The 23,057-nt window shown below is 37.5% G+C and overlaps 1 protein-coding gene across 2 annotated transcripts; it reads right to left on the bottom strand.

The window, feature by feature from the left end:
• Positions 1-924: 924 nt before the first annotated feature.
• Positions 925-22,669, bottom strand: CEP43 (centrosomal protein 43). 2 transcript variants are annotated; one of them, XM_085055353.1, is made up of 13 exons: positions 22,241-22,669; positions 17,359-17,412; positions 15,605-15,659; positions 14,893-14,981; positions 12,847-12,978; positions 10,307-10,390; positions 8,630-8,847; positions 6,173-6,247; positions 5,847-5,956; positions 5,209-5,277; positions 4,440-4,479; positions 3,678-3,771; positions 925-3,217 (listed from the first exon to the last, which is right to left on the bottom strand). In XM_085055353.1, the coding sequence occupies exons 1-13, from the start codon at positions 22,328-22,330 to the stop codon at positions 3,143-3,145; spliced, it is 1,185 nt and encodes a 394-aa protein (XP_084911479.1). In that variant the 5' UTR covers positions 22,331-22,669; the 3' UTR covers positions 925-3,142. The 2 variants fall into 2 exon arrangements, with proteins under 2 accessions (XP_084911479.1, XP_084911478.1); XM_085055352.1 differs by lacking the exon at positions 6,173-6,247 and having other exon boundaries at positions 22,241-22,549.
• Positions 22,670-23,057: the final 388 nt, after the last annotated feature.

The following is a 23,057-nucleotide window of genomic DNA, read 5'->3' as shown; positions in this document are numbered from 1 at the left end:
GAAAACAAAGTAGTAAACCCCACCTTTACCATCATCAAGTGTTTCAGTTGTCTCAAGAGCTAAGTATAGTGTTTATATATTGCCAAAACAGTCTAAAGCTAATAGCAATTTTATTGTATCTGGGGAAAGCATCACTTACAAGGAAATATTTTATCAGATGTGCTGTATTTTCTTGCTTTACTTAAAAAAAAAAAAAGAGGTAGAATGCAGTAACCTCCTAAAAAAAAAGGCAGGTATCAGTTTTATAAATCCATCCTTATTACAAGAGCCACATTAATGCTATGAAACTGTCAGCTGTAATCTTAACCTAAATTTTTACTTCTAAAAAATCACAGGATTTGTTAAAAAAATTACAGAAAGTGTTTAAGAAAATAGAGTATTTCTTATCAGATCTAGTTGATACAGAACTGCACAGGGCACTCATCAGTGCCCCTCTCAGACATTTACTTCTCTGCTCACAGAAGTGTTCCCATCTTTTATGACAGGGGTGTTAATTCTAACACATCTGAGGTGGGGTACTCAACTACATTGGTCCTTCAGGGAGAAGCCTAATGAGAAATACTAAACAATATGGTTTGAAATATACAGCGAAACAAGAATTCAATAGAGCTTAACTTGTCACTCATGTTTAAATACCTCTAACAATGGCAAACAAGACAAAATTTTGCCAGTTTTGTTGGGTTTTTTTGCTTTGTTGAAGCATAAACCATCTGACAACTTGGGCTGATACCACAATGTAATTCAGTCAAGTCTTAATCAGATTCATAATCAGGAAGTGCAAGATCCTTTGGGCTAAAACAAAATCTCAGTTGCAGATTGGACTATAAAAAAGAGGGCTTTTCATGAAAACCCCTCAAATTCCACAGAGCTACCTTAATTTATCTAAATGTCAAGATTTCTGGTTCAACAAGTCTCAAACCACAATTCAGCCAGCACAATAGCTTTATTTTACAATTTGAATTATTATACACAATTCAGTAGACACTCACAGGAGGAACAGCATGGAGACTTACCACTTTTTTTGTATTTCCTTCAATTAGAGCCAAAGTGCAAGGTCTCCAACCAACTCCCAAAGTAAGAGAACAATACTTGGCTGTTAACAAGCCGTGTTAACTCTTAAAATATCTAATGAGTTATTGAAAAGGCCACATCTTCAAATGCAATTAGAAATATATTAATAAACTTTTGGTTTCTTTTGGTATGATAAATTGCCACATATCCTACAGCTAACAGGTAATGGAACATGATGTTTTCCCAAGGTGTAAAAAGCAAACACTGCCTCTGCATTATTCCATACACCTTAAAAATGAATGCCATAAAGTAACTGTTCATGTGGAATTTTCTTTCCTTCAGACACGCTGATGGTCTTCTTAAGGAAAAAGAGAAAAAGGAAAAAAGGAGGAAAAAAAGTCCAGTCCAAGCTTTTCATACAGTATCTTGAGGCACAGGTTCCCCTACCATTAAATGAATTTTTTACACAGGCTATATCATATGTTACAACATTGTTTCTATTCGAAGTTATGGCACATTGACTGTTTGGGGTGAAAAAAAATTCTCCACTGTGTTCACTGCTACAATATGGCACAAAGTTAAAAGTTAACACCATGACTAAATACTCTGATGCTTTTTTGCTGGCTATTTTTGGGGTGCACATAAATAAAAGGCACACATTTCTGTCTCCTCTCAATTCATTTATGTAATGTACAAGCCTAACTTCCTAGCACTGCTCCAGGCCTGCTGGCCCAGTGCAAAAAAAGATTTAAGTCAGCTTCCAGTGCTAGTAGCAGCTTTATATGCTTAACCAGTGGCTTTAATTTAGCATGCTACTTCCACTGTGGTGACTACTAATGACAGGCCAACAGTGTTCCTGAAAAAGAAAATTACAAAGCCTAAAAAAGAAAAAAAAGTTAAATTATTTATATTCACTTACATGTCTGTTTTCCAGATGTGTTCACAATGTTCAGAAAGTGCACATTTTGAAGTTGTTTCAGTATTACAAATGTCTATGACCTATACATTACAACAGCGCCACTTGCAACAGTATCCTTAAAGAACTGTCAATGTTTCCATGACTGACCCTGTGGTGCTAGAGTACCATGAAAACACAAAATTTGCTTAGCTAGAACTTAGTGTCCATAATATCTTCAGTATGGTATTTTTAAATATTTGCATTTAACTTTGTACAGCAGTCAGAATCTGAAAAGCAGGTTAGTAGTTCCACTTTTTTGCGCTCATTTTTACTTAAAATATTTTCAAGAATGAAAGTGGTCTTACAGCACATGAAGAGCCCTCAATAATAAAAGCTCCACTACGCACTACACACTGTTAAAAACTTAACAAAACCCCATAAGATTTAGTTACTGATTTGTGAATCCTTACAAAATTACTTTTCGTGATTTAGCAACAGATAACATTGATGAAAGTATCATATATAAAAACAGCTTAGGTCTTAACATCAATGGTCTGACAAACATATTTAAACAAGAATATTCTGAGTTAAGACTAGTGCTAAATTTAGCTCCTAAATTTAGCTAAATTTAGATTTAAGAGTTTAGATACTCTCAATTTAATATGCCTTTAAAAAAGGTAAAGTCCAACTTTCAGCAGAGTCTGTAAAACAGCAGTTTCAAGTAAGTCTGGAGTAATTAGGTATTGTGGCTAGAGTTACCATAAATATGTACTACATGCTGACTTGACAAGATTGTGTTAAAAGAAGTGTGAGTTGAACCACTACCTTCAAAGGTTCTTGCTTTGGTTATCTTTAAAAAAAAATATGACTGTTAAAATAACAGTGCAAGTTCACAATAAAGCCACATGCCTCTTTCTTGATGTTCTCTTATCAATTGGTTTTTATTACGTCCACTGCCAGCAATGGACATTCTACTTGGAAAATCCACCTCCTGCTGTGAAAGGTTTGGCTGAACCAAATGAAGAAAGTAATCCTGATATCAGACTCAAATGGGAACACACAGTTTCATTTAGTTCTTGTTAAGAATATTTAAAAGCCTTCTTCACCTACAGTCTTTCTGAAACACAAGGCACAAATAGGGAGTGGACATTCCAGCAAAAGGTGATTGTCTGAAATTAATAGTCCACAGCAGTCTTCTAGTCCAGCACAATGCAAGATTGTTGCTGTCCAATTCTATGCCACATCTTCTAGATAATCTCCAACATCGCTTAACTGAGAAATGGTAAGGTCTCGTGTGATGCTTTCGAGCTGGAAAATAAATAAAATTGCAAACTCAGAAATCACAAAACCGATAAGTATTATGTCATGTGTTCCTTCATATGCTGTCATATACCTTTCGGCCTCAAGCTCTTCCAGCGAGATTACAGAATCCTTTAGGAGGCACTCAGACAGATCTTGAGATACTGGGGTAAACCTTTGCATGCTGGGCACTGAACCAGCCTCAAATACATTTTATACACCTAGAAAGGCACAATGAATTGTGCTACTGAACAACTGTTGCAGGGTTTTCGTTTTGTTGGGGATTTTTTAATCAGTATAGTATCTAACTTAGCAAGGATACTACATGTAAAAAACAGAATGTAACAAATAATACAACCTTAATATATCACCTAGGAACTTAGGATATCAGTACGTTACTTCACAGAAGGTTAAAAACAAAGTCAAGATCAGAAGAATATAAAGAACAACAATTTGAAAACAAACTTACTTTATCACTGGCATTTGACTCTTCTGTTCCCACAGAAAGTTCATCTATTTCTTCACCAATACTGGTATCACTTTTTTCTGAGCGATGACTTGTACTAAAGAGAAAAAAAAACATAAGCACACAAATAGAACTTCTTATCAAACATCCAGGCATGACATTTACTTTATAACTGACATTTGATTGGAATTTCACTTCCTAGCAAGTTAGATATAAAGTTACTTAAAACCCCATAACAACTAAAGGCTTTTTTCCTAGATGAAGCCATAATAAATACTGAGAAATACTTAGGCCTTGATAATGTAGTTTACAACACCAATACCTTCACATCATAAACATGAGTTTGTTAAATGTTTATTACTGACTACTGATGATGCTTTATTTTCCAGTTGAATGTCTCAACATACAACATAATTATTGACTAATTACATAAATTGCTAAAACATTAGTAAGTTCATAGTACAGGAAAAAAAAACAAACCTCAAACCCCTTCCACAAAAAACCCAACATGGGAACATCTTAAAGTTAGCAGTAGGTTTTTAAGGAACTCATTATCCCTATATAAAAAGGAATCTGTTTTGGTTTTTTTTTAACTTGTAACTAAATCTATTAAAATACCAAATTGAAGTTTAAAGGAGTTCAGAAATACTGACAGATTCCAGTGATAGTGACTGTCTGACATATTATGAAATAATTAAAAAATGCTAGTGGACATACTTATAGTGCATAAAATACTATCCTACTGAGGTATCATCCTTCTCTTACCTGTTGAAGTCATCAGCATATTCATCATCATCTCCATTTCCTAAATAAGATTTAAATGCTATTAATCAAACAAGTTTTTTCTTCAGGAAACATAAAAAATTAATCTGTTCCTGCACCAAAATACGTGGTTTGATGACCAGCAAAAGTGGGAGTAGATTAAATTACTTCTGCAGATTAGAAGGATGAGTTATGTTTGCCATTAACTAATCTCCATATTATTAACATAAATTGTTCCAAAATGGAACATACATTTTCAGGATGTCAGCTGTACTGCTGAATACAAAACTTAAATACTTGGAAGCTCTGAGAGAATTCTTTGATCACACCTTCATATTGCACCAAAAGCAAGGCAACTCTCAGAGGTGTGGAAGGCAAATAAATATGCCACTCAAAAGCAGTAATACTTATCAGACTATCTTTTACTAAAAATATACACCTGCTCTTTTTGTAGAAAACTCAACAACAAAATTCATCCCTTGATATTAGTAAATTCATGCACAGAATTAATAAAATTTTTGCTCCATGAATAAAATATCAATCCACAAGCCACCAGTTTTCACTTTTCTGAATTTCTTTAGATCACATCTTGCTCTTAACTACATTAAGCTTCATAATCTATGTTAAATTGAATGACATAAATAAAAGCTGAAGATTTTAGTTCAATACGTGTATTTGAGTTTCTCAGATTCCTCTAAAAAGGTGAGCCAGAATTTATCAGTTCTGGTGAACCAAAAATATCAGAGCTTCCTCATGTTTAGCAGTTACTTACCTAATTCTAGTGATCCCAGCTTTGCATTCACCAACCGCAGGTCTTTCAAAACAGAGTTCCTATCCAAATCTGTTAACAAAAGCACTTATATCAGAAACTCAACTTGTGATTCTTCAGTAAGATCCCACTTAAAAGAATCAACTCTTCTCTTATAACACCCTTATGTACTTTTATAGTGTCGTATGACAATATGATATTAAATTTTCAGATCTGAACTCTGATAACATTTAAAAAATTGAGGAGTAAACAGGGATGATCTCCCACTATTCAGGGATTTACAATATGAAAGCAAATACCTCTAAAGAACTGCTACAAATCAGTTAAGATAATACAAAGGAGTAAATTAATTTCAGTTTAAAACTGAGCAGTAGAATTATATACTCCTAAAAATGCTTTATATGAAAACAAAAAAAGGGATGTAGATAAGTATTTCATACTCCAAAGCATAAAATGCGCCAGTTGTAGCACAAAACATCCAAACCAGTATGCCATCACTCACTAAGACAGCATTAATGTAAACTACATTACAGCCAGAAGGGGGCCACATACTCTATCACTTCTGAATGTGTAGCTCAATAATTTCATTACAGGAAATATCTTCTAGAGTCATCAAAACACAAAAATATATGAAAACTTACCATCAGACTCCTTTAGCAAAGGTGCACCAGTCAGGTGGCTTAATCCACTTTTTAAAGGTGGTGCATCAGAAAGGGATACCAGACCTCCTCCTTTATTAGCTTCAGTTTTCCTGTAACAAACCAATTAAATAAATACTCCACAGCTCTATAAAATGTGCATAGTTACTTTCTTTTCTCTTATTAAATTTTCATAAAACTAGAATAGCAATATTAAAGCAAAAAAGAGCAAGGGAAAAGGACTATTTATTCTGCAACCTTAAAAGCAGTAGGCAGTTCACTGGCACAAGTGTCAAGCACAACATTCACTGAGAAAGTCACTTTCTCACCCATGCAAAGACTTCCGCCTGTCTTCTCTCACAGACAGAGCACCTTCATCAGCATCACTATTTATGTCAAGGGACCTTTCATCATCCCCACATGTAAATGCAGCCAAAAGAAGAAAGAGTCAGATATAAATCAGTACTTTTGTTTGTTTTACATCTAAAATAGATTATGTCTGATGAAGCTATTAATTCTAAGAGCAGTGAGTTCACAGAATGAAAACCTCTCAGTTTTGGGAAGATAGGTCTCATCATATGTTGAAGTTCATTTGCCTACTACCTAGTTCAAATCCTACTTGCAAATAAAGGATGGAGAAACACAAATTAAAAGAGACCAAGATTTTCACATTAAGTATTGCCAGAAATATTCGATATTTTAATTCCACTCCTATTAATAATGGACAACATTTGAATCATTAATTATATCTAGATCACCAAAATATCATATGTAACATCACACATTAAAATGCTTCAAAATTTTGAACAATGGGTAAGAGACCTAGAGATAACGAGTGCCTTGATCATCTCTCACACTGTCATCAGGAACTGCTTGCTCCTTTCCTCTCCAGTGAACCCCTCTTAAAGGAACTGGAAAGACTTCCAGGAAGGAAAATTACCTTTCTGCAGAGGTAAAGTACCTTTTCATAAAGCAAGCAATGCTGGCAGCTCTCCTACTTACTTATCCCCTGGGACTCAAGCACACCTGCACAAGGTACCACAAAGGGATTTCACCTTTGAGTGTATGATTTTGAGAATATGGGTGGTTTTTGTCCTCTAGAAGAGTTGTCAGGAAGGTAGAAATGAATGATTCAGCAGACAGAGCTCAGCTACAAATACATTCTAGTTCATTTGTTGGTAACATATTCAGCAAACCTTATAATGGAATGTTACTAGAACAGCTGCATTCACAATAATGTTATGTGCTACAAATCACTACCTGTGACTCTACCACAGGCACACATAATTCAGAAACAATCTTTTCTGTAGGGAGCTTCTGTACTGGGAAGATATCCTTACTTTAATAAATAATTAAAGAGTCTCTTACTTGGATGGTCTTTTAAAAGAAATCCCGTTTACCCAGTTTCAAAGTAAATTTCCCTTCTTGTCATATGAAAATGCTCAAACAATAAGAAATTAGTAAACATTGTTATTATGCAGAAGTTTTTCCAGACTTTTCTAATTTCCCCAACTTATCATTTAGACCACCTGCTACAATGGTTACCTTGCCTAAAGGCTAGTTAAATGAGCTCTTGAGTAATGAGGAGTAAATGCACTCAGATGCAGTTTTAATCTCCATATTAGCAACAAGAAAAAGAGAAAAGAAATACCATAGTAGGGTTACTTGTAACACACAATATTTTCCAGAGTACAACCACTGCTCTTTGAGGAAAAAAACTCTACTACAATAAAAACCATCCAACAAAAGCAGCATTATAAATAATCTTCCACAAAGAGTCCATTAATTTGCTAGAGAAAGACCTGGTTTACCTGGCACTAGTATTTTGTGCTCTCCCAGAAGGACCCTGTTCTAAGAGTAAGCAATTACTGTAGCAGTAATACAAAAAAGCTTATGCTGCTCTGTCCACTATCAATGTAGCTGGGGTGAAAAGCCAACTGCCAAACTGACTTACAAATGATTCTGCAACCTCTTCCTAAATGTCTGCTAAGCTGGAGCAATTATCTGATTATTTGAGCACAACAAAGAACACCATGAAATGATCCTGCAGCAATTTTCAATACAGTGCTATAGAAGCTGAGCTTCAAGTTAACTCAACATGGCAACTCAAAGATAGGTTTTTCAGTTTTATAACAAAGCTGCTGAATACTTCAGTCACTAGTTCTTGTTCCAAATGGCATCTTTCAGTCATCAGATTCCACAGATGAACAATAAAAAGCGTGCTTTGCATGCATCTGCAAAATTGGCATATGCGGAATTAACAGCACTTAACTGGTTAACACAACTGCACACAAAAGGTGTTGCAATGCGAAGAGGAAAGCCTCAGTTGTGAGAAAACTTTCCTTATTATTACAGTCTATGGAGGCAGTTTAAAGTGTTTTTTGTATTCCTTACAAAGCCGTACAGATATTCAATGCACTATCCCTGTCACTGTCCACTTCCTTTGCAGCTCTGTTGAAAGAAGAAACATCGACATCTGTGCCTCATACATGTTCATTGCACCAAAGAAACAGGCTGGGGACATTTGATACCCTAACTGATGCACTCTAAAGTGGTAAGGTTTTTCCACTCATAGTACATCCAAGAGATCCCAGAGGACGCTGTGCATAGAATAGAATAGAATAGAATAGAACAGAAGCAGAGAAATTAATACTTTGGAAACAAAATGTTACCAATCTAAACACTTACAAATGCAAATAATTAAATAGCAACTAGCTCTCAAAGGTCAGCAAGCATCCAGAGGATAAAATAAACTATGTATTACGGAGAACATCCATGTTACCTACCAGCCATAAGTTCTTTCTGGTTTGGGTATTGGGTCATCAAAGAAAGAATCTCCCTCTACATCATCCTCATCCAAAACTGGATCTTTTTTTTCTTTGGTATTCAAGTCTTTGTTTTCTAGTTGAGGATCTAGTTTTGTTTCATTAGGCAGAAAATGAATACTTCTTTTGCTTGCTTCCCCTGATGAGACACTTGTATCACTCTGCGTGTTTTCAGCAGCCTTGAAAGATCAAAAAATGAAAGGAGTAAGTATTCATGTCATGTAATACTCTAAGTGTATATATAAATGCACAACACATAAATATACACCTAGCAACACTTTTTAAAATACTACCTCAAATTTCTGGGTACTAATAAGTTTATTAGTATCATCAAGAATCACACCAGAAAAAAGATGTTTTATCACTTTAGAAAGAGTTCTTTATTGTTGCTGTCATTGAAATCTTTTGTTCCATCCTGTGCATTGCTATGCTATCTACATAACTTCTACTATAAAAACAAACCATTTTAAGGTATTTTGGTTATCAAATAAAGAAATATACAAACAGAATGATTCTTATGCTTTATTCATGTTATTTTGCAACACATCTACAAAGGTTCTTTATTATAGCCATTGTCTTCAAAAGAAATCAATTTAAACCCATGCAAACTACTCTAACTTCCACATTAAATGGTAATCTCTGCAATATAATGCTACATTGTAAAGTAATAAGCATAAGAAAACTGCAGTTACTGACACATTCTCTCTTCATATACTAAAACCAAAAATGACAAAAGCAAGACTCTAAAAGAACGTGACTTTCAGTCTTTTTCTGATGCTTATGGCTCAGATCTACAGTCTAGAATGTAAGGACAATTCCATTTGCTAACTTTAACATCAAGTCAAGCTGTAACTTAGCATGGCTTTGTGGACCAAAGAACAATATTCTAATTTAACTAGATAAGGTGCTGTGAAAGAGAAATATTTTTATATTATTACCTAGCAAAGAGTACTGCTATTTTTATTTTCTCCTAGACTTATTAAAATTAAGCCAGTAAAAGATTTGTAACATTAGCTTCCTTTCTACAAACTAACACTAGTACAGTTTTGAAATAAAACCAAAATTTAATCCAGACAGCCAATATGTATGTAGGTTGTACTGTCCCAAGTATTTTTTCAGTCACTAACGTTCAAAAAGTTGAAGAAAAATTTTCAAACTAAAGGCCATGAAAGTTAAAATGACCTTGGTAAGTCTTTTTCATACCAAGACTATTTTATATCAGTCACAGAATCACATTCAATTGCTGGCAGCCGCTCAGTTTTTCTAGGACAGGAAAAAGTACTTAAACCCGTAAGTGGTAGTAATAAAAGGATTTTAATTTCCTATCTTAGAGGAACAGAATTGTTTTTGAAAATTAAGAGCTTAACTATAGCCTGACTGGAAAAAGAGGGAAGCTACAGCTACGTTTTTGTTCTGGGGCCTGAGGGAGCAAAATGCTACTATGTCATCCCAGAAAAGCATAAGCACAACAGTTCATCTTTGCTTGAAATCATCTATGAAAGTTTTGCTGAAGTGAAATAAATACTTTCAAATTGCAGATCATTTAAATGAATGCTGGCATATCTGCAGTTTCATAGGAGTTCTCTCTTTTACTCATCTCATGTATGTTATAAAGCTTTTCATTATGTATAATCTTACCTTATTTGGTATAGAGTGTGCACTTGACCTTCCATCAGAGGATTTTGATGTGGGGCACTGGCTGTCACTTAGAACTGGAGCCACCTAAGACGATTCAAATAAGCACTTACTAAAAAATATATTTAATTTTGTCATAATTAGCACTGGCAAGGCCACATCTCAACTGCTGCTTTCAGTTTCAGGCCCCTCACATTAGCAAGGATGTTGAAGTGGTAGAGCATGTCCAGAGAAGGGCAACAAGGCTCATGAAGGATCAAGAAAACATGTCTTAAGAGCAAAGGCTGAGGGAGCTGGTCTAGACAAGAGGAGGCTCAGGGGGATCATAGTGAGGTGGCGACCAGTCTCTTCTACCGTGCCTGCAGTGAGAGGTCTAGAGGAAACAGCCTTGAGACAGGGGAGACTGAGATTAGACATTACAAAAAATAAAAAGGTTTCACTATTATGATGGTCAAGCATTGGAATAGGCTGCCCAGACGTTGTCACCATCCCTGGATGTGTTCAAGAGGCATCTGGACCTGGTACTGGGTGATGTGCAATAGGGGTTACAGTGATAGTGCTATGCTGACACTTGGACTGAATGATCTTAAAGGTCTCTTTCAACTGTGATGATTCTCTGGTTCTATGACAATTGCCTCCAACAAGAAACAAGGCTACCATCCTCACTTGCACAGTATGCAAATCTTGACACCATGCGTGGGAAGGCGACTGAGGATAGAATTAGAGAAAACTGGGAAGTAATAGTCACACACAGGATGGAAATCACAGGATGAAACAAAGCTGCTACTTCCTGGATGGAATGTGGCTGGCATGCACAAAATATATTCCATGATTCCACACACCAGGCAGTCTGCATCTCTAGGCGTCCATTAAGAGGGATGAAACAGAAGATGGAGCAGAGTAAAGACACTGCAACCAGGCTCTGCTGTAACCCTCACAAGGACGACAACTTGATGGTACCACATAAATGACAAACCACAGAGCAGCTGTCAGCCAAGGCAGATGGAGATGCTGTCTTGCTGCTTTGAATCAGCAACTGTGGCAAACTCACTCTACTTGGAGCAACTTAGTATTACAACTAGATTATAAGGAAGCAACACACACCTTCATTCCCAAGTCACCAACCTCCAAAGTACAACCATCCCTCACTGAGCATGCACTCCACATTTTACCGACCATATCTTTAAGACCAAAATCAGAGAATTTTACACCACTGATTAACAACAGTGTGCATGACTATAGTCAATCTCCAACTAAATGTAAAGAAATAGTATACAAGTTAAGAATGGGGAGAAGTTATGAAAGATTCCATCGTAACTTCTGGGATCACATGATGAGCTGCACCTGTCTTCTCCCCAGCTGGGATGCCTTTTGGGTAAGGACCATACTCAATGCATGCTGAGTGATTATCTTGAGCTAGCTTTTGTTAGAGCTAGGTGGTTAGAGCTTTTGTTAGGTGGTTAGAGCTTGTCTGTGTATTGCTTTAAATGCATTTTTGCAGTCCATTGTCATCACTGGCAATCTTCAGGTCTCAGCCTGTCACAATTTTCTCTTCTGAGTGAGATTATTAATCAAGTGTGTTATTCTGTAAAACGTTTAGCTCGAGTCCTTCACAGGTGCTACCAGTTGCCAGCAGCACAGAACATACTCAGCTAAGAGTGAGGAGATCCAGGAGGAGCTCTCCCTTTCTAAACGGTACTAAACGATTTGACTCCCATACATTGCTGGCATGTGTCCCTGAGCAAGTCAGTTTAACATCCTCCAATGCAGTGGACTGTTCAGTGGAGTCCCCCTAAGAGAACACTGACAGACTGGCCAGGCACAAAGGTCTTGGCTTTGCTGGGGCATTCACAGACTGATCAAACACCAAGGGCTCAAGGAAACCTCCCTTACATGTGACAGAAAATTGCTACGTTAAGAAGTCTATGACAACTGCTTCTGAATTTAAGCTTTCTTTGGGACACTGAATGCATTCCCTGGGTGTAGAGAACTTTCTTTCAAGTCACAATGAGATGCTATTGGTTGGGTTTAATTCAGTTAATCAACATACTAATTATCTGTTCAATTCAAATACTACTGTCCTTGCCTTCAAGTAGTTCAATACTTTGATACATTTAATTTTAAACACATATATTTTCATAATAGCTTTAAAGCTTCTGGAAAAACTCATTCAAGGCTTTTCAGGTCATACTAAAATTAGACCTATGCCAGGAAAACAGATATAGATAAAACTGTTATCAAACTACACCAGAAATTAGAAAATAAGTGACACAGTGTTTTGTGTCATTTATCTAGATTCCCTCTGTGCTACTATGTTGTAGCAGAATATTAATAAAGAGACCTAGGGTGGCACAAAAATAAGAGTCATAAAGGTTATCACTTATCTCTCTGATAAGTTAAGTTGAAGGCATAATATAATAAAGACCTGAAACAGTATAATAGTACAATAGCCAAGTGTTAGTAATTTCAGTTAATTTTTCATCATTGAAAAGAAAATGAATAAGGAATTACAAAGAAAGTAATTACAAGTCATTGTTACTTACTTCACCACCTGAAATCTTTTTCTGCTGACACTTCCTAACAACCTCCAATAACAGAGGACCACCCACAGTACCTTCTGCTTCCGTAATTCCCAAATCTCGAGCTAAGTTTTCTCGACCATCAAGGCCATTTAGCTGGGGGACAATAGAAAAAAAAAGAATCATAACATAGCAATAACTGTCAGAAAAAAAAAATGTATATATGGTAATATAAAAAGTATAAAAATTATTTAATACAGCTCTATTTTGACTAAACTGATTATTTATGACTTCTTGTTGCTTGTGGACTAAAGTAATAAAATCATAGAATCACTTAGGTTGGAAAAGACCCTCGAGATCATCAAGTCCACCACTACACCATGTCCCTAAGTGCCACGTTACACAATTTAGATTTTAGATACCACCTATTATATTATTTACTTCTGATCTGTACCTGAACTTGTCACAGATCATGCAAAGTTGTTTTAAATAAGCAAGAAGCCATCATTAGCATGCTTTGGGATTTAAGAATTTATAAGATCAAGTTACTTTAGCTTATCATGTTTAAAAGTGGTTCCAAGGAGTTTGTGGATGATGGAGAGTTGCCATTCCTGTGCATATAGAAGTACATCTGCACAGATCAACTCTTATTTTCAGTCTCTGTTCCACTTAAAAATCTCCATGGGTTTGGGTAGAAACAGGGATGAGAGCAATTTCATCTCAGCCAAAAAAACCCCAAAACACCGCCCCTCCAATAGCACTTTTTCAAACTGAACTTCACACTATAGGAGAAGCAGAATGCTACAGCAAACCCAGGTTTGTTAGCACAATCCCAGATGGCAACACTGCAAAGGGCACCAGTTCACCTTGATCTCTTATGATTATTTAATGACACTTCCTATCAGAATACTGGTCAAGTAAATACTGAAGTGAGCCACCACTAGTGAAGCACACTGAAATGGTGGATAAAGAGTACAAGAAAGTGCTCAGAGGCAGTGGCTAGTAGAGAAACACAAACTCCCAGCACTGTACAAAGCAGTCTTGGCCAGCTTACTTTTCTTTGGCCAAATTTCCTTTACACACTGCAATAGGTGAAATGGACACATTTATTGGAAAGCAGAAGGGGGTGTTTCAAAAAGCATAAGATGCCTTTACAATGCAAATGAAGCACTGCTTCCAAGAGTGAGTGGCAACACAACACAAAGTGTGACTGTTCTTATTTTTTTCTGTTTGGTAGCATGACTATGAATCTTTGTACACATGTGTCCTAGCAATAAATTAGGAATTAACTTAGCTAAGGATATTTGGCAAAGAGCAAAGGTGCATGAGATTTTCTTTGAATAAGCCCCTAAAAAGAAAGACAAAGTTCTGAGAAATTGAAGTCAACTAATTGATTGATTTAACAAAATTGGATTTTTAATATATTGACTATTTAAGCCAACTTCAGGAAAAAGAAAGTACTTGAGATGTAACAAGAAATTCTGCAGTGAAATGAAACTGCTTCAAACACAAAATTATTAAAACCTTTGTATTATTAAAAAGGGACAAAGGGACAAACATGATGAAAATCCTCTAATTCAGAATCTGAAGCCTTAAACCAATCCATTGGGCCATATGATCACTGCAGGTCCCTCCCAACTAAATTATTCTATTCAATCACTTTTTATCAAGTGTATCTGCACAGTGTCTTTTGTGTCACTGAAACTCAGAGCAGATGAATGACATTATTTTAATTTTCATGTAACAATACTAACTTAATGACAAAGTAAAGTTAGTGGAAAAAATGTTGCAGGGGTATGCAGCATTTGTATACTATTATATGATTTCATAAAATTATCAACTTGTTGATTCAAAATTAAATTATTATCTAGCATTGATTTTGACAAAGAGAAATCCTCAAATTAGCCCACTTTCCTGAAAAAGGTATCTTTATGACAGTAGGCACACACAAAAAATTATTTATAATAAAAACAAGTAAGTGGTTTAAACAAATCTGCCATAACTTCTGTATTCATTATCATGCACTTCAAACAGTGAGCAGAGCATACAAACAAAACCAGTGTATCTTACTGTGCTTGATTCAGGCTGAAAAACAGCTAAAGTAAAATCAAGATTGAAAAACCGTAGAAATTCTGCAACAAGACCTGCTACCAAGCGACCTAAAAAGAAAATAAGAGTAAAAATACAGCAGCCAGAAACAAATCTTACTTCAAAGATTCAACATTAACACCAGCACACATGGCTTCAGTATGGACATAGTTTAGACATTCAGCAAACTACTACCTCATAGCAAGTTTGCATACCAACTCCCTAATTTCGAACTTAGCCGTCATATTAAAATCATTTAAGCCAGTAATACTGCAAGAGCACATAGATTTACTTACAAAATTCATGTGTAGCATTATTTCTTTTACCTATTCATCTATTTTAAAAACATTGTTTTGACATTTTGTCCTGTGTGCATTCACTTGTCTACTTGTACTTTTAGTTTACATTGGTTACTGTTTCTATTGGTCCAAAATGACTCTGAGTTAGCACAACCTTAAGTCATCATGAAATATTAATTTCAATGCATTAATCACCTTAGCTAAAAATACAGCTTCAGCAATATTAACTTTAAAAATTATAGATTGAATTCTATTCTGAATGGGTAGTAATTAGGACATCTGAAAGGAACAAAAGCGTACTTAATGTCATGGAGACTGCACTGTTAACAAGTTTCAAAGATTTAATCCTTTGTCTCCTATTATCTTGAGAAGTATATACTAAAGAAAGGACTTACCATCTTTTGTACCTAAAAAACTTTTCAAGCTTTGATTTACCAGAGGTGCTTTGTTCTGTCAAAAAGCAAAACCCAAATAATAATTAATATCATCCTCATGCTAGCAAGAAATTGTAAACTACAGCAACCTAGTGTTTTGGTGTACTCTGCTCCATAATGCTTCCTTGCCCATGTAATTCACTTCTTCAAAATCTACCTTTGTATTAATTCTACAACTACAAGTAAAAGCTGTGTAACAATACATTTATTTAGGCAAATTAAATTTGTCTCAGAGCTAAAGTAATTTCACCGAAATTCTTAATAACATACTGATTTTTATTTATCTAATGACTGAACAGAGAAGCTAAGCAATTAACTTCGCAAGTTGCTCCTCTAACATAGTGTGAAGTTTGTTTAAGAAAATTCAGTTCAACCTTTCAAAAAATGGAAACTTACAAACCTTCTAGACAAAGTGCAAACCACGCTGATTACTAGTACGCAGATCAATATTAATCTTCTATTAATTAAAAGACCTTCAAAGATACAAGGAAAATGTTTTTTTCTCCCTTGTTAGATTTGCCTTCTTCAATTTTTAAACAGAAATAAATCCATATGGCATGTCTGGGTGTGTCAAAATCATTCTGGGATTTTTCAAAACAAATTCTAAATGCCATTCCTAAAATTGCATGGATATCCTGGATAAGAAAAGGATCAGTTATAGGTATTTATCACTACAGTTGCAAATGCTAGCACACAAGAAAATGCTACCTGAAAAAAGGAAATCTATCTTTCTTAATATTTAGGAATTCAGAGTAGTGGTAAGTATTAATATATCACCAGTGTTTACAGTGTCAATTTAAAATGTTGGGATACATTTAAGCTTTTTCTGAGAAATGGTGAGCTGAAATGTTCTGTAGCAAATCTCTCTTCAGTGCTATCACTCTCCCAATTTTGGGACATCCCAATATTGTCTTTTTCAGTTAAGCAATTTCCCAGAATGAGCACAACCATCTAACCAGTAGAGGAATAGAACAGTTTTCCATGCCTCTCCTTTTGAAGCAGAAAGGCTGGACATAAGCACTCTCTACTCTCCAGTTCTAGAAAATGGAAAGACAGAGGAAATAAAGTAAAGTTGGCCGTAGAAGAGGTCACAAAACTGGTATCAGTACAGCAATACTGTTATGCAATCATGATAGTATCTCATCCCCTTAATATTACTATATTGTCAAAGTATCAGTACACAGTCCAATTCTTAATTAAGAATTCATTCTTAAGAATTAAGGCAAATTATCCTGAAACAAGCCTACGACATCCTTATGAGAAACACCATAAGCATAGCATACTTGGCATTTTACTGCATTAAATTGCTTTCACAATATACTTGTCAAAAAACCCGAATATAATATTTTCAATTTCAAAAGACATTATTCCAGTTTGATATAATCTTGATCAGTCAACTAGGTATCTTCTTTAAAAGATGTATTTGATGGAGAAAATATTTAATTATTCTGGTCAATTGCACAGAAGCCACATAAACCCAGCAGAGACAGACACTTAAAATTACAATTTCAAAAGTCTATTTAACAATTCCTCTTTTTAAACATCAGGAAACACCCTGATAGTCCTGTTTTGTGTTCTTTATGCATCATGTTCTTTTGCAGCAATACATCTTTTTACCTTGTTACATTTCACAAATAGGAAGTATTAAAGCTATTATATTTAATTCTACATGAAGGATGTTTTTTCTTTCTGAATTATTTTTAAGGTTCTCTTACCTCTACTTTCTCTTGTTCTTCTAATGCCAAAAACACAGCTGCTCGTAACTCTGCCTGTCAAAGAAAAAACAAAACAAACAGCATTTCTACAAGCACTGTTTTTCCTCTGCAAATAGGATGCAAAGAGCTAGCAAGTAGCTTTACAACTATTTGTTTCTCCTCAAGCAACTTGGCATGGACTGTAATCTACATCAGTGCAATTAAAACACTTAAGATTACAGGCAGTATGGCTTGAGGCAGAGAAATAATAGTTTCCAGTCTGAGAACAAGGCAGGGGGGAGCAGAATTTGATACAAGACTTCCTAAATTATTTCTTTGTACATAAAAAGATTCCAAAGTACTTACATTATCTCCTATTAGTTTCTTTTGAGAGTTAAACATCCATTTCTTTCAGGCAGCTTCAAAACACCTACCCTTCATTTACAATTCATTCAGGAAACATGAACAAATAGGTTGTAATAACCCATAAAAAAACTAAACATTAAGATATACAAATTCCTGTGATTTCTTGTCAGATTGCACTCAAAACCCCAGAACTTCTCAAGGAAAAGAACATGATCACAGCCATTCAAATACTCCTGGCAGTAATGTTTTACCTAACTGATTCTAAATATATTATTATAAAGAAGCAGAATTCTTCTAAGGACTACTTTGAATATTGAAGCTTAAGCCTTACCTACTTTTTAAAAACTTTTGTAAACACTACAGTTTTCCTACTTCTTTCACTGAATGCATCAAATGGATAGCATACATCTGATGAAGTAGTTCAACACTTTAGTCAACTCCTAATTTTGAAGCAATCCAATAGATAATACTGCAGTAATAAAACTATAAAAGACAGTATATTAAAGTTTTCTCAAGAGCAAAAAAGAACGCAGAATTTTGAAGAAAGATTTATTTCCATAACTAACAATAAGAATATGAAGAAGGTCTGGACTTTCTCATGTATATTACAAGAGGTAAGTAAATGTGAAGTACCCTGTAACTGTTCCTTCCTACCAAAAAAACCTCCAAAAATATAAAACCAAACCAAAAGCAACCACCCACCCAAAAAAAAAATCCAACAATGCAAAAAACCAAAAAACAACCAAACCCCTCTTTGGACACCTTTTTGAAGGACAAAAAATAATACAAAAAAGCTAAGAAGATTTCTCACCAAAAGAAGAGTAAAATGCTTACAACGATTATATGCAATGGTCATACTGACACTGCAGTCACATTTTTTTCAGTCGCTGGGATACAGCACTCAGTCAGAAAATCCCCTTATAAGCAATTAATATATTTATTATTCCTACTTTTTTTTTCAGGCGTTGGAATACAGTTGTCAATCAGTAAGACCTTTTACACCCCATTAACTTAAATATTCTTACAAAATCAGTTTTCATTTAACTTTGCAACCAACAGCTAACAACTAGTTTGTTTAGTCTCATGTCATTAGATAAACCTGAAATGGTTGCAAGGCTTTCTTTGTGATGAAACCAAATATATTTACATGAGAGGATAATAAAAATAACAAAGGATTCCTGACTGGCTATTACAGCTCTTCAAAATAAAACACACCAGCCAATGCTCATGGGTAGGGGTAAACGCCCCTAAGAGTCTGGATCGTGGGACTGGAGAACAAAGTTGTCTGAAAGTAGCTGCCAGCACATCAGCTAACCCAGAGTCTGACCTGTTCTGAGATTCTGGAACAATATCATAACTGTCATTGTTTTTTTCACATAACTGGGATTGCTTGCCTGCTCCACTCCTCTAGGTCCAATCCAGTGGCTTCCAATTATGAACTGAGGTGCTCTTCTTCTTATTTATGTGATGACACATGGTCAGTTTCTCCCGGATGCTGCCATTCCCCATGAATAGCTGGGTCACCTTTATTTACTATAGTGCTCAATTAACAAACTTAAGATCAGGAGTTGATCGCCAGAAGACAATGCCACTGGTATTTACATCTCCCTTTAGCTCACCTGCACCATCTAGAATACCACCCTAAAGCCTTTCCACAGATACACAGCCATGCAATTGACCCTTCCATCCTGTGAGCATCGCAGTGTTTGAAGTTATTCTCTCCTGTACTATCTCCACAAGGAAGGTTTACACTACTACAACACACTGATCTTCATCCTTTGAGGTGGGTACTGCTCAGATCATAGCAAAATATTCTCAAAATATTTTCTCAATAAATTTAGACAAAGGGCCATACACTAGAATTAGTGCGAGGTTAAAGTAGTGATTCTCAAGTTCATGCAGAAGAAAGTAAAAAGCAACAATAACAAAGCTGAGGCCAAAGGAATAATCACCCTACTAGAAGATGAGCCATACTATACCAGTAGGATGGACAATGTCATGTAGGCTTTTTAGGACCTGGGACCAGACACAGAGAATTTGAACACCAGAGACTGAGATCACCATCATCAGGTACAGCCACAGCAATTTGCTCCCACCAATTGATAAGAAGGTTTATATAACTACACAGATTAATCCATTTACAGTGTTCTTCTCAAACTTCTGCTTTTAATGAGCGTGAATGGTTTGCATCTGTCCTTGCCCTAGCACCCTTTGGCACCAGCCCAATGTGTTCAATACATTGTTACAATCCACTCTTGTAACTTTCCACATTTCCCTGTCCCATACTGCCACATTCTACTAGCAGTTTTCAACATAATCCAAATACATTGTGAAGAATTTTATTCACATTCTTGTAATGAAAGCAAACCAAAGCTTGATATTCAAATTCTCCACCCATATTCTAAGTTTTCAATAAAACAATAAATGTCAAGAGAGACAGATGTTGATGAGCAAGTGTCTACCATTTTTACATCCATTAAGGCTACGGACTTCTTTCTCATACCGTGAAAGATACCCATTCTCTTCTATCTCTAAGTAGCTATATCAGGCAAGAGCTCATGCCAATGAAACAGCAATTTGGTTTCACTGAATTTAGCGAGAACAAGTAAGGCTAACATTGTATATGACAAATACTGTCTGTATTAGAGAAATGTATGGGTCAATGTTTTGAAACAAAAGTATATTTCCCCTTTTCCTTCCAGGCATTTACAGCTCATCAGAAAACATTGGTTTTTACTAATGCAAAAACCTGCTGCTATACTATAAACCAGAAGTTGTAGTCCATGAAAAAAGCATCTTTTCTGCATTGATCTATAGTATCCCTCTTCAGAGCCTGGATAAGTTTATTCCAAATACAGAGCCTTTTGCACATATCCGAAGTACTGTCCAGGAAAACAGCTCCCTCAATCTGCAGTTCCCTGGAAATGGTGGTAACAGTTCTTACTATCTCAAGAGCTCTCCAAAGACACTTTTTAGGTGGCATGTCAAAAACGACTTTACTAGGCATACGACATTAGTGATGCTAAGCCCCATCATAACTGTACCAACAGCAAGTTGCAGAAAAGATGCAAAATTCAGGTTATATAAACTTAAATTATTCCAAAACAAAAGAGATTAAAAGATATAACACAAAACAAAATAACAAAGAAACACACAAGACGCATAATGGCCCCTCTTGATCAGATGACGACAGCTTCCCTAGAAGAAAGGTCACTTTCTCTTCAAGACAGAACATCCCTATTTGTACACCATCACATAGAAACAGTGATAATTTTCACTGAAGTGCAAATATCCACAATTATATTCTGTAAGTTTACAGAATTCACTAGAAGGCTGTCTTATCCATCAGACTAATACCAATGATTAACAAACTATATATAGTATACATCTGTACTATATTTGTGTGTATACGTACATATACACATTGCAGCTTAAAGAATACAGGAAATTCTCAGATGCAGTAGACTTGAAAGTGCACACACAAAGATGCTCTCACTTCCATTAACCACTTCAGTTGAACTTTCTTAAAATATCAGGAATGACCATCCACCTCTGGAGGCTTAAAACAGCACTGTGGATAAACACCACCATCCTTGATGTGAAATCTATACTTCATTTCTCCTCTAGCCTTAGGAATTCGAATATCAAGCTTTGGTCTGCTTTTACTACTAGACTGTGAATAAAATTCTTCAGAGTGTGTTTGGATTATGTTGAAAACTGCTAGCACATAATTTTAGGCTTCCATGCCTGTGTTGCTCTCTACTATACACAACAATTATTGCTGGGAGCTTCTAATTTGAGCAAGAATCTGCGGAACCAATTTTCCTACTCTTTCTGACACAAAGCTCAGGCTGCACCACAGACTCAGAAGTAGTGTGCACTCTGATACGAAAGTATCTTTCGTATGTTTTCTTATGACAGCATTATTTGTTCCCTCTAAGCAGGCAGCATCCCCAGAGAGTTTCCATACTTAGCAAGCCTTCAAGGCACAGCCGAAGGAACCCACACTCAAGAAGCACAAGCGCTTAAACAGCGACCCACAACTCCCGCTTTTCAGCAAGGGCTTTCCGTATCGGAGCAGGGATTAACTTTGCCCACCCCGTCCCACACCACGCGGCTGCCCACTGCTTCCAGCCGGTTTGGCGGCAGCAAGGGAGCTCTTGCGGCCACAAGGTACCTGCGAGGCGAAGGCGCACCGCCGGGGCCGAGCTCCCTGCGGCGGCCAGCGCTACCCTCCCTCCCTCCGCCCGCCCGGGGATCCCGAATTCCCGCGGCCGCGGGGCAGCGCCGAGCAGCGGTCAGGCCCCGGGCCCTCGAACCAGCTGCACCACGAGCGACCGGGGAGCACCGCGGGGAAGCAGGCGCCACCGCCAGGCCGCGACGCCGAGGGAGCGCCCCGGCCGGGAACACCGGCTGGAAGCGGGAGTGAGCCGGCACGGAGCCCGGGAAGCTTCGGTCTTCCCACACTCCGCAGGGCCGCGAGCCGCCGCCAGCGCCAGCCAACGCTCCCCGCCGCGGGAGATTCTTCTTCGCCCACCTTAATCTTATTGAGCACCCCGCTGCTCTCCAGCGTCTGCACCAGCAGGTCCCGCAGCTCCGTGTCCTCCTCCGCCGCCGCGGCCGCCATCTTGCTTCTCCCTGACAACCGCCCAAACCGCGCTAGCGCCGGCACCGGCCCGGCAGATTCGCCGCCGCCGGAGGCACCAGCCCAGGGCGGACCCGAGGGAACGGGGCGGACCGGGCCGGTGGCCGCCCTCAGCAGCACCCCGAGAGGGGACGCAGAGAGGCCGCGGCCACCCGGCGCTTTTGCCGCCCGCTGAGCCTGGAAACTGCGGCGGCGAAGGGGCAGCGCGGGCGGCGGGCGGGAAGTTCAAAGCGGGAGCGGCGGTAACGGCTGAGCTGCGCCTGTAAGCAGCCCTCAGACCCTCCCTGTGTCCCTCCCTTTCTCCCGCCACGCTCGAGCCCAAGGAAAAGTACGAGGAGCGGCTGAGATCACTTTGTTCAGCCTGGAGGAGACCTCAAAGCAGTCTACAACTTCCTCGTGAGGGGGCATGCAGCGATCTCTTCTCTGTGGTGACCAGTGACAGGACCTCAGGAAATGGCATGAAGCTGAGTCACAGACGGTTTAGGTTAGATCTTAGGAAAATGTTTTAATCCAGAGAGTGGTCGGGTACTGCAACAGGCACCCTAGAGATCCCCAAGGGAAGGGGTCACAGCACCAAGCTGGTCAAAGCTCAAGAAGCGCTTGGACAACACTCTCAAGCCATGCTCTCCTAGGCCTGGTGCCTACAGCTGCTCTCTATTTGGGTTTAAGGCGAGAACAGCCCCCGTTCCAGGGCCAGGCTTGCTCCAGC

The sequence above is a fragment of the Lichenostomus cassidix genome, chromosome 3, assembly GCF_008360975.1.
Source record: "Lichenostomus cassidix isolate B80296 chromosome 3, HeHo_3.0, whole genome shotgun sequence".
Taxonomy (NCBI): domain Eukaryota; kingdom Metazoa; phylum Chordata; class Aves; order Passeriformes; family Meliphagidae; genus Lichenostomus; species Lichenostomus cassidix.
The sequence above is the reverse complement of the archived record's forward strand: the minus strand, read 5'-3'. Positions and strand labels throughout refer to the sequence as shown.

Bases quoted from the DNA above. Each gene is read 5' to 3' on its own strand.
- CEP43 (XM_085055353.1), bottom strand. From the start codon at position 22,330: ATGGCGGCCGCGGCGGCGGAGGAGGACACGGAGCTGCGGGACCTGCTG. The intron at 15,660-17,358 runs GTAAGAGAACCT...GCTTTTTGACAG, and splicing joins AAGAACAAGAGAAAGTAGAG to AACAAAGCACCTCTGGTAAA. The intron at 5,278-5,846 runs GTAAGTTTTCAT...TTTTGTTAACAG, and splicing joins TTTGCTAAAGGAGTCTGATG to ATTTGGATAGGAACTCTGTT.